General features: G+C 36.1%; 1 protein-coding gene across 1 annotated transcript in view; it reads right to left on the bottom strand.

Annotated features, from left to right (window-relative positions):
- LOC306878341 (FH1/FH2 domain-containing protein 3-like) overlaps window positions 1-11,524 on the bottom strand; it is a 189,688-nt gene extending 178,164 nt beyond the window's left edge. Inside the window, exon 1 of the mRNA XM_079430621.1 lies at window positions 11,063-11,524. Within this exon, the coding sequence (XP_079286747.1) occupies window positions 11,063-11,227 (165 nt within the window). The 5' untranslated portion in view covers window positions 11,228-11,524. The remainder of the gene's footprint in view (window positions 1-11,062) is intronic.
- Between the last annotated feature and the right edge of the window lie 545 nt (window positions 11,525-12,069).

The raw sequence follows: 12,069 nt of genomic DNA, 5'->3' as shown, positions 1-12,069 counted from the left end.
ACATAATACCATATTTTTAAAAGTGACCATTCATTGATCTGTCTGAATGGCTAGTCCACTAATCGGCTTATGGAAACTCTGTATAATTAGGCTAGTTTCAGGTTCATCTGAACCTGATTGGACATGTTTCTTATAGAGGCGTTTACATAAGACATCTTGACAAAGCAAAATAGAATGGAGCTGAATGTTCAAGGCTTGTTTTCAAAACTCTTTTTTAACTTGACAACACATGGCAAGATGCTTGAAAAACTTAAAATCTAAACTTGTATGGCGAAATTTAAGGGCACTACTTTTACAAAAAGGTTTTATCATGAAAACTGACTAACAAGTAATCCGTCAGCACACTAATTAAAGCAATATCAAACCTAAACATATAGGAAAACAAAGTTGTAATCACTTACTAAGTAGATGCTGTGTGTAGGTTTGTCACTGAAATTCTAGGAGCCATGGACAAAATTTGTTATAGGTTCATTACAGGGCCCGGGACAACATTAGTTTCTGACAACAAGTCTATCCTGACAAATCATCAGTGAACATAATTAAGTATGCAGAGTAGAAATTTTAAAAGTAAGAAAACATTACATCATAACATGTCCTAACATTATCCATTAACAGGCTCTGTTATTCAACTTCCTGCCACAAATTACAGTCATTTTAATTAAAAGTGGACAGAAAGAGTGAACGGAACAGACAGAACGAGCGAGGATGCTACTGTAACTGGTAAAGGCATTAAGGCCAGAAAAGCTTTGATCCCATGGCCACTCTATTCCTTTCAAAGAGCTAGTGGCGCCCAAAAACCCTGTCATGTCGGAGAAACAACACACAACATGTGGTCAGCCATGGCAACGATGACTGCACTGTTTCATCTTTCAAGGGTCTACATTTCTCATCAATCCGTAAAATCCAACAAGTTCAGATAAGCATGATACAGGACAGGGGACTAGAAGGAAAATGATGAGGGCAGTTACAAATAGACAGAGTTTAATTTAACATGTCCTTAATATAGAAAGAGTTCTACACAAGATTACAGTCCAGATCTGAAGCTGACAGGAAATCCAGACACGCAAGCCAAAGTCGGGCTATATTTAGGACACATGGACCTGGTAGCGGCATGTCTGCTAGAGGTATAGGAGGTGATGTGATGTTAAAGTAATCATGAAAAAAAAGGAAGTTCCACTCATTCTCATTCCATTTACCAGCTTTAAATCCATTTACAATACAGTGAGAATTTTGGTCATAACAGAGCTTATATTTCAAGGAAGGAAAAAAAAGTACCAAATTCTTTAAAGGGAAATGATAAATAATCGATGATATTTGTCAAAAAAAATACTTTTGCCTTGAAATACTTACAAACATTTCAAATAAATAATGATTTAAATGAGTAGACCCACATGTATTTAAGGAAAAAGGGTGTTTCTCTTTTTCTTGATGGCTACAGCATGACAAATTTGTCAATGAATGTTAATTTATGTAAATGTAAAATTTTTAACAAGGCACATGCATGCGTCATGGTACTCTCGTGAATGGCGGCGGATTGCCCTGGAAAAGAAGACATTTTTAAAACAAAGGTGTTATTTTTTGTTTTCTTTGCACACAAAAAGTATTCTCGCAGCTTCATAAAATACGGTTGGACCACTGATGTCACTTGGACTATTTTAACGATGTCCTTACTGTCTTTCTGGGCCTTGAATATGGTAGTTCCCTTGCTGTCTATGCAGGATCAGAAAGCTCTCGGATTTCATCAAAAATATCTCAATTTTTGATCCGAAGATGAACGAAGGTCTTACGGGTTTGGAAAAAGGGTGAGTAATTATTGACAGAATTAGCATTTTTGGGTAAACTATCCCTTTAACTAAAAGATTATTTCGCTTCTTACTCATTGACCAAAAAAAATTAAATCAAGGTCAGTGGAACAGGATTTTGGGCCAATGAGATTTCAGTGTGGACAGGGCTATTTATGGCAAGATGACTATGATGAAAATAAAAAAACAGCTACTGATAAAATGCTCTATTGCACAATGCTGTTGTTTGTCATGGCAAGTTGGGAAAAACTAAGATTAAAGGAACAGATTTCACAGGTTTATCACTTCCAGCTTATCCTGGCCTGAAAGTTTTATTACAGAAAATACCAGGAATGCAGTTCAGATTGGATCATAGAGGGATTAAGCACCCTAAAATGAAAACTGTCATCATTTACTCATCCTTACGTTGTTCCAAACCTGTGTAATTATTATTATTTTTTATTTATTATATATTTTACAGAAAAAGAGTTTTGTTTATACAATCAAAGTCAATGGCATCCAATGTTGTTTGGATCCCAATGTTGAATGTTATCTTTTTAATTAATATTCATTTTTGAGTGAACTATTACTTTAACTCATTTCATTCCTCTTAAAGGCATAGTCCAACCAAAATGAAATTTAGCTTTTAATTTACTCACCCTCAAACCATCTAAGTAGGTGACTTTTTTCCACATCATTTTTCAGTGCTTTAATAATATAATTGTGTACACGTTTTGATTTGAACCAGTTCCTTGAAACAAACTGAGCGAAAGAACTAGTTCACAAAAAAGAATCTTCCCCGTTTGCCTCAGGTTCTGAATCAATGATTTCACTTAACAAGATCTCACTATATCACCAGAATCCATGGGTATTCATTTTGTTTGGCTTGTGTTGCTTCTCTCAAAGTGCCGGTAGCTGTTGACTTGCATTTTATAAATCACCAAGGACCACGGATTCAGCTAAAATTCTTCTTTACTGCACTAATGAAGAAGAATGGTCACCTACATTTTAGAGGGTGAGTAAATTAACAACAAATTTTCATTTTTGGGGTGAACTATCCCCTTACAATAGCAAGAACTTATCCTAAATCATCTCATAACTTCAGGCTCTGTTAGCTTAAAAAACTCTTCCTTTTAAAACATTGCAAACATTAAAGTGATATATAATATATATGTTAGTAGTATATATAATACTTATGTTAGTCCCTTAAACTAAAGTGTTGCACTTCATTCTCGAGCCAGAACTCCCTTGTCTTGGCTCGAGAGTTGTAATGTATTTACAACTTCAAGAGGCAGAACGTAGATTGCTTCCTAAGAACTTGGCAGGGTAATTGAGTGGGGGAAAAAACATTTTTGGTTCATTTTTTTCTTGCGGTTTCCAGCTGTGCTCCATCTTTCTCAGATTGACCCAGATATTTCACTGCAAGAGACCCCGTACAGGTACTTCAGATTAGTCACCCGGCCGGGAGCGAGGCAGGGACTCTGATAAGCATCAGACGGATGCGCTCGCTTCAGTCGGCGCTGGAGTTCCAGCGGTGGGCTCCGCTCCATGTGCTTTCATGTCAGCTGTACCGTAGGATCAATCAGACTCTGCAGCAGTGAACAGCGTTCTGCTGACTGCCAGGTGCCTTACATTACTATCAACAGACGGTGAAAAGGTGTGGGACAGCTTTAACCCAATGTGCTGGTGTTTGGTGGGAAAGAGTCCCCCTTCAATGTTCTTCATCATGTAAATTCTACAATCTCAGTGTCTCTGTGCTCTTCATCAAACTCTAACTGGAGGAAGTGTTTCATAAGGCTCACAGTGATGGTGTGAGATTCATCATCCTCTCCTTAGAATGACATCAGCCCCTTTAATAGGGAGGTGACTGTTTCTGAAATGTTCATAAAGAATAAAAATGTATACTATTTATTAACAAGACAATTTTTTGTTTTAATATTGAAAAATATATATATATTATTACTATTTATCATTTGCATTTCTTTTTCATTAAATGTAAATTTTTTTATAAAGAAATTTCTTCAATTATAATTGGAATTATACAGTCAACTGTACACAAAGCTCCAAGACATAGATAATTTGTCATTTTCATAACATTCAGTCATTAAAAACCCCTAAATTAATGTCTTATGTTATAATTTACTTTTATCTGGAAATTTAGCACATTTGAACCAAGCTGACACACAGAAAGTCCACATAAATGAAATCAAAAATGTAAGATGCAGCGACTGTTCCGTCATTTGTCCAATCACATTTACACGCATAAATACCAACACACACAAAATGCGCAACAGAAGTGAACTCTACTACATAGAACCATATGTAAAAATTGAAAACAAAGAGGTAGGACTAAATAAACAAGCTCCAGAATCAACAGTAGTGCAAAGGATTAAAGCGGTAGCAAAGGCTGCAGGTCCAGGAGAGCTGCTAATCTGAGCACAGTGCTCCTGGATTAACCGTATAACTGACGGTTCCCCACCCAGCCACTGACCCTGTGACCCTGTGGTCATGGGGATGGAAAGCCAAGCCTGGACTTCCTCTTCCAACCACAGAATACAGCACTGGCAAGCAAGCACAGATACGGGGATGGCCTAAAAATAAGAGCACACTGGGAACTAGAGTCGCTCTCCAAATCCACACGCAAAATTTCATCCTCAATTTCAACTCCAAACTCAGTTTTAGCCAGTAAAGGAAGGGAATAAACTTTTGTCATTCAGAAAAGTTGCTCTGTTTCAGTCGCCACAAGACACCCTGGACTCCTCAGGTCATGGCTGATAAAATATAAAACAACATCCTGCTAACTGCAATGTAGCATATTAACCAAGCTGCTTTTATTAAATCTGTGAACTGTGAAACCAACAGCGGTCTGTGAGTTCAAGAAAGTCTAGTTCTACATCAAAGGCATAATTAAATGACATAACAATGTGCAGCGGCTAAATGAATCACTCGTTGACACGCTTCAGCCGCTTGATGTGTTAGCAATAAGTATTTCTGGGTTTGTTTCCATTATATAAATATAACAGTGTCTGTGGTTGCTTTCTTATTCTACAAATATGTTAAAAAGGGTTTGTCGCATGTATGATGACCACAACAGCAATCATTTGCATTTCAAAGGCGTGTGAAACCAACGAAAAATGTGGAGCTTTTTTCTGCAGACGGTGCCGAAAAATACAGAGGAAAAGTCACTGGGCTGCAAAAACCTCAACTCTGCATAACAATGTGTAAGGCTAATCCAGAATTCAGCCGCAAATGTGAAAGGCTAGCCTATATTTTACAGCATTTAGCATAACTTCTCATTACCAGACTCTGTAATTTCGGCAAAATTCATGCGCAAACAGAAAAGGCTTCCCGAAAAAAGTAACTCGGTGAAGGGCTACATCCATCAAGAGTATGAGTGAGAGATGCGTGTGTGTGCAAGTTCGTGTTTGTGCATGTGTATGTGTGTGAGTGTATGTGTGTGTGAGTGAGAGAGAGAGAGAAATGAAACAGAAAGCAAAAAAAAAAGACCAGATTAATAAAAATTAAAGATGGCATTGCTTCAAGTTTATATACTTTTCATAGTCATTCACCTTAATGTCAAATAATCTAACCATTAAAAATACTTCAAATCATTATCATGAAGGTAAAGCGAATTTTACTTCTGTAAAATTCCGTCGTATTTTGGAGTGAAAAAGGATATTTGATGAAAAACATATCTGTGAAGAATTGATTCAATCATGAAAAATGGGTGTTACATACCAAAACAATGCCTGAGTAGCTTACATTTACATTTATTCATTTAGCTGACGCTTTTATCCAAAGCGACTTACAATTGCTATATATGTCAGAGGTCGCACACCTCTGGAGCAACTAGGGGTTAAGTGTCTTGCTCAGGGACACATTGGTGTCTCACAGTGGATTCAAACCCGGGTCTCTCACACCAAAGGCATGTGTCTTATCCACTGCGCCATCACCACCCTTTTTGGTAGCTTTTAGGGTGTTGGATAAAAATAACCAATAGCCCGTCTGGCCTCAGTGACATCAGCAGAAAGTGAAAGTCGTTTCAGATGAAGAGCAAGTTACCGCATTTTGATTGATTATTTCAAATTCAAATATCCTTTGGAATAGCATGCAGCAATAAATCATTCAATCACTAAACACAATAATGACAAGATCGTGTAATATGCAAATAGGATGAATTTTGATTTCATGCTGACTTTAAGGTTTAAGGATACAGTGTGTGCTTTATATCACTACATCAGTCTGGTGGATGTTTTAATCTTCTGTAAGATAAAACAGGACCAAAAGAAGCATCTGGCCCAGATGTTTTCCAAAAGGAGGACATCCTTAACTAGTACTAATCAATCCAGAAACAAGATAACTAAACCATCTGAAAATACATTCTATCCAATAATGTATCGCAAACCATATCACTAGAATTTGGAAGCGGACCAACAGTTACATTACGCTGACAACTTTTCACCCTTTTGCACTTCAAAAACTTTTCTAGCAATATAAGACTTCACTATCACTTTTTTATCAATTTAACACATCCTTACTGAATAATAATAAATAAATAAATAAGAATACTGACCCCAAACGTTTGAATGGTATATTGCTACAAAAGATTTTAAATAAATGCTGTTCTTTTTAACTTTTTATTCCTCAAAGAATCCTGAAAAAAAGTTTTTTTTTAAACAGCACAATTATTTCCAACATTGATTTCTGAAGGATCATGTGACACTGAAGACTGGGGTAATGGCTGCTGAAAATTCAGCATTGCGTAACACAAATAAATTACATTTTTTAAGTATATTAAAATAGAAAACTTATTTTAAATAGCAATATTTCATATTATTACTGTTTTTTTCTGTATTTTTGGTCAAATAAATGCAGCCTTGATGAGCATAAGAAACTTAAAAAACAAACAAAAACAAAAAAACACTGAAAATCATACTGATCCCAAAGATTTGAATGGCAGTATATATACTGACCCTCCGGTGTCCAACAAAAACATTACTTGTTCTTCCCAGTTAAGCAATAAAGGCTCACCCAAGTGCCTCTAACTAATCAAAACCAACACCAGTGTCACACCATATGGTTCATGTTTCTCAGCCAAGATCAGTTTCACTAACCCCTGCATTCTGGATAAACTATGTATAATGCTGCTAAAACATGTCTGTGTATCTTACATATAAATATTAGAATTCCTCTTCATTTTATTCAAGTATGAACAGACAAATAGGTCCCAGGAATTTTATAACCAAGTTCCAAACTCCTGATGGAATTGTTTGACAATATTAAAATACTCTACTAATGCACTTTTTGATTAACGACATAAAAGTTACGACATCCTTGTATGACACTCTGGACATCACATAATAAAGCATGTCACATCTGTTAGTCTTGCTGTAAATGAAAATAGCAATCAAGACAAAGATGAACTGTGTTCAACTGAACGAATCCAACTGGCTCATTTGCAGGCTGATGTTAAATAACATGCCAGCTCATCGCATCCCCTTTCCTCTTCTTCTCTCTCTCTCTCTCGGTTTCAATGGTCATCATATACAGCTCTTTATTTCAATGACACTCCTTTTATCTCTGTGGTTCCTTATACTACTGACTGCTTCATTGTGAAATTGGGAAAAACAAACTGTTGGCTCAAAAAGAATTTGAATCATATCTCATGTTGCTAAGCTGCCAACAATGGATTGTTTTAAACTGAGAATTGTGTGGAGGACGTCGAAAGCTTTGCTGGGACCTCCTGATGCACTGGAGAAATGATGCCCTTGAGGATTCATCCCAAGCTGGATAAAAGCAACTCAGAAATCATAATAACGGATTTATAATGGTGCTCACAAGTTCCAATGGATGCTGTTTACTGGAAGAATCCTTCAGATCTGGTGCCTTCAGAAGTGAACCAGATTTTACATGATAGGACATGTTTGCGTGAAAGTCATTTCAAAATACAGCTATCAACTCCAATTTTGATTATGCATGTTTAGATCTGTAGTTCGGAGATATAAATGAACAATAAATTAAGCAAATTTTACACAGAAGCGACTTTCATATCAAGCTACTTTCTGTTGGTCAATGCGGCAAAACCATGCGACCAACTTGAACCTGTTACAAAATCTACCTGGAAGTCTTTCCTATTAAAATGCATGGAATTTGTTCATGAAAATGCACCTTAAGTATGTGATAGTATTGAAATTTTATTATATTTTAAAACGATTAAAAACTTCCCTACAAATGGGTAAAACCTAGTGTATGAAGGATAGTGGTAAAGATTTAAAATTACTTTAATTTAATCTTTAAATAAGGTTTTAATGACATCTGATTATTCGGGGTCTTTTTTTTTTTTTTTTGTTGCATGGAATGACATTTTAGTAGGCATTTTCTGTAAATCGAGGTAAAAATAAATGATAGACATTATTTTTTGCTCAGAAAAAAAAGCAATGAAACAGGACGTGTTCTACGAGAAAAATAATAATTTTAAAGCTGCATTAAACTTTTATTGTTTTGACAGTGGAAAACCCCTTTTTGTCACTGACCCCCATATATTTGAATAATAAACTTTTTATATAACTAAGATGTTTTGTTCAGAAAACTGAGCTTAGAAAGATCAAATTATATCATTCTTTAAAAATTTGGTACCATTTTTGGACTACAGTGTTAACAGATGTGTTTCACAGAAAATATGTCATTAGGGTCATCGGAGAGTATAAAGTTGTACAAAATTCTAATTCTAAAACAAAAGTCAAATAACTAATGAGCATCTGGACTTATTTATCCATCTGCTGAAAATGTTTCATTACTCATTCAAGTGATTTAAGGAACCGTCTTAATGATGGGGACTGAGTCGCCGAAATACTTCCATGCATGTTTGTTTTGGAAAGGTCAGTGCTTCAAATCACAGTAATGATCCACTCATAATGAAGCAGCTGTGATGCACTAAAAGTTCCATCGATGACTGGTAGAGGGTGAGTCACGTTAACTTTTACCTAGCGAACAATCGCAAACCAACTAATGGTAACACAGAGTTGACATTCACCTGTTTGGAGCTCTGAGTACACAAGAGAACAGTAATGTTCCTAAACAAACAACGAATAAGCTAAACAGCAAACGGGTCAGTTTGGACCCTTGGAGGACCCTTTTATGTGGACGGTCATCACTGACAGTCCCAATGACAGCTGTAGAATCCTGAGTATGTGGACATGGCATGTTCAAGCATTCAGTCCACCCAAGTATGGCACTCAGCTGCTGTGCATTCCTCTAAGACCACAATAACAGCACTCCTAAAACCTGCTTAAAGGATAACACTGTTTATGTGGTGGAAATGAACCAAGTTTAAGACAACAATTATATCTTACACAGTTGGAGAAGAACCTCAGTTGTTTTGGGTCATGCCTGTAATGAAGGAGAGCTGGGTAATTTAGAGGTGAGGTTTATTACAGGCTGCGAGGAGAGACAGGATGTGAATATCTACACTATCAACACCAGTTACCTGTCATTCCTATTATGATATCAGAAAATCGATTGCTTATAAACAATGCCGCTATATTAGTTTTGTTATTGACTGTATTTAAATAGAACAGCGAACATTTGAGTCTGAAAAGGTGTGCTTTAGAGGCACTGACAATAGCAAACAACCCCCTGTGTGCACAGGACAGTGCAGACTTTGGTGCAGTGCAGCCCAAGACGCACTGAAGTATCCTGCCATCATACCACTTCTCTCTACCAGTGCATTGGCACTGCATAGATGCTATGGCAAGCCAATTTAACATTCATTCTTTTACACTGTTACAGGACAGAGACGCAGAACACGGACACAAAGAGAGAAAATACTGTAGTAGGCAGCGCAAGATCACTGTTCACAATGCTCGAAATATAGGAATAAAATTACGTCATTTTCATCATCAGGAGGGCTCGCAAACGTGCAGGCGATTTTTTGAGACCGCGTGGCCGGTCCGTGACCAACAGCGCATGCGAGGTGAATGTTGAGACAGTGCAAGTCAAGTAGGTGGTACCGCGCATGTGTCGAGCTTGTCGACTGTGCACAAGACGGAACGGAGCGCTGAATGTGAAGTATACCCGGCCCTTTATGTAGCATAATTTCACACATCTAAAGTCAGACCATTCTATTTTTGCCTTAGATCTTGAAATCATGTTTTTTTTTCTAGTTATTTAAGGTTAAAATACATATTTTGTCTCTAATTTAACTAAGCTCTACTAAAATGCGAATTTTCCTCTTATCGCAATATAATATCGATGATGTCTGGACAGTGGAAAATATTGTGATATGAATTTTAGCTCATATCGCCCACCCCTACAGTGTACTAGTTATTCCAAAAGTGATCAGTATATTTTTCAGGTTCACTAGTGAGTATTCATTACTAGTACTGGTTGCCAACAGTAACCAGTCTATTTCAGTTAGTCACTAGCACTTATTCTTTTGTTGCTAGTCACTATCCCAGTAGTGACAAGAATTAACTACTGTATAAAGTTTTCGGTTGCTATTTTTTGTCAACTGAATCTGTGGTTTAAAAATCAACTATTTACTTCAGACTTCAAATACCCGTTTTACTAGTAACCAGTAATAGTATTTTTAGTTATGTGTCACTATTTGAATAGTTACATATGTCCATTCCATGTGCTTTTTAAACAGATTACTTATTTACTAACTCTAATAGACTAGTACCTATTTGTTAGATACATTTATATATCCAAACTGCTATTAGAAACATTTCCTTTGTTACAATGAGTTAGAATTATTGTTTACAAATTATTAGTCAGAATAGCCACTTTATAGTTAAATTACACTAGTTTACTAGACTGGTATAGAACTTCTGTCTATTCAATTAGAAAACTGAAACATATAACTAATGAATAAGTACTAATATCTAATGTAAGTGTATCACTTTATTTTACAACTTTACCTGTTCCACATATACATGTACTTATTACAGTTATTACAATAACTGGGTAATAACTAGGTACTAACTCTAAACTTAAGCTTAACCAATGTACCTTATATTACCAGTATTTTCTTTAATCATTAACATACTAATCACTATTCGAGCATTTAATAGTAAATAGAAAATAATAACTAATGACATAAATATAAATGCTAGTTCTAAGTTTTAGGCAATAATTGTTAAAAAGGCTTGCCATATAACTGCATGATGCCCTCCAGAATTACTGCAATAACAAAAAATTGGTGCCACTGCATCAGATATAGATGTAAATACCTCTAATAAACAGTCATTTACAGAGAGTGGATAAAACTATGTCTGTCCTACCTTGTGTGGGGCTTTCAGAAGTCTGTGAACTCCAGCGATCTGATTGATGAGCGGAATATCCTCTCTGAATGTGAAATGTGGGGGTCTGGTCGGCTCAGGAAAATTTGTGCTATTAAATGGATCAGTATCATCTAAGAACTGCACCCTGCATGCAAACGTAGCCATGATAACTTACATCCATACACGTCGATTTGGGAAAAGTCGGTACAACAACAAAAACCCTTTAGTTCAGACGCAGTGTAAAAGTGTCAGGAATCCAGGTACGCTCCGTCCTACTGCGATGTCCTCTGTTAATGTCTAGTGGTTTCTAAATTTCTACAGTAGTTTCTCGCAAGAGGAGGGCTGGTAATATCCAAGGGCATGTCGGGCAGGCAAGGTGCTGAGGCAGACTGGGACATCTACAGTCTGTCTGATGACTACAGCGGGGTTGGGGGACTTTCTCCAGTCACAACAGTGAAGTATAAGGGCAAGAGCCGGAGCTCTGGCGACACCTATATGGTAACATTTATATCACAACTTGTTCATTTATTTATTCCTAGCATTATATTTTTTATAAATAGCCTACTTACGGAAATAATATACTTAAAAACATACTTAAGGACAAACTAAATGTAATGTTTGTAGACAACTGCATGTTATTAACAATTAAATGAAAATGTAGCTTAAATTTAAACTTTTTGATATTATTACAAAGTTTTAACATTTTTATTAATAATAACTTTATTAATGGGGCTATTAGGCTATATTATCTGCAAGCATGCCTAAATTTTTTTTTAAATGTACTTGTAGATAATTACAAGTGCACATCCAATATGATTAACAACTACAATAATAATAAAAATAATAATTTCACAACAAACTGCAACATAACTTTAAAAAGTTATTATGGTAGCCATAACTTGGAAATAAAATAGTATTAGTTACCTATAGTCTGTGATTTGGCTGAAATATGGTTCACATTTTAAAGTCACTTGCTTAAACTCTCACTCTGGGACTGTGAATTTTGT

Source organism: Barbus barbus (genome assembly GCF_936440315.1).
Source record: "Barbus barbus genome assembly, chromosome: 12".
NCBI classification, from domain to species: Eukaryota; Metazoa; Chordata; class Actinopteri; order Cypriniformes; family Cyprinidae; genus Barbus; species Barbus barbus.
This window is presented reverse-complemented; position numbering and strand designations above follow the sequence as displayed.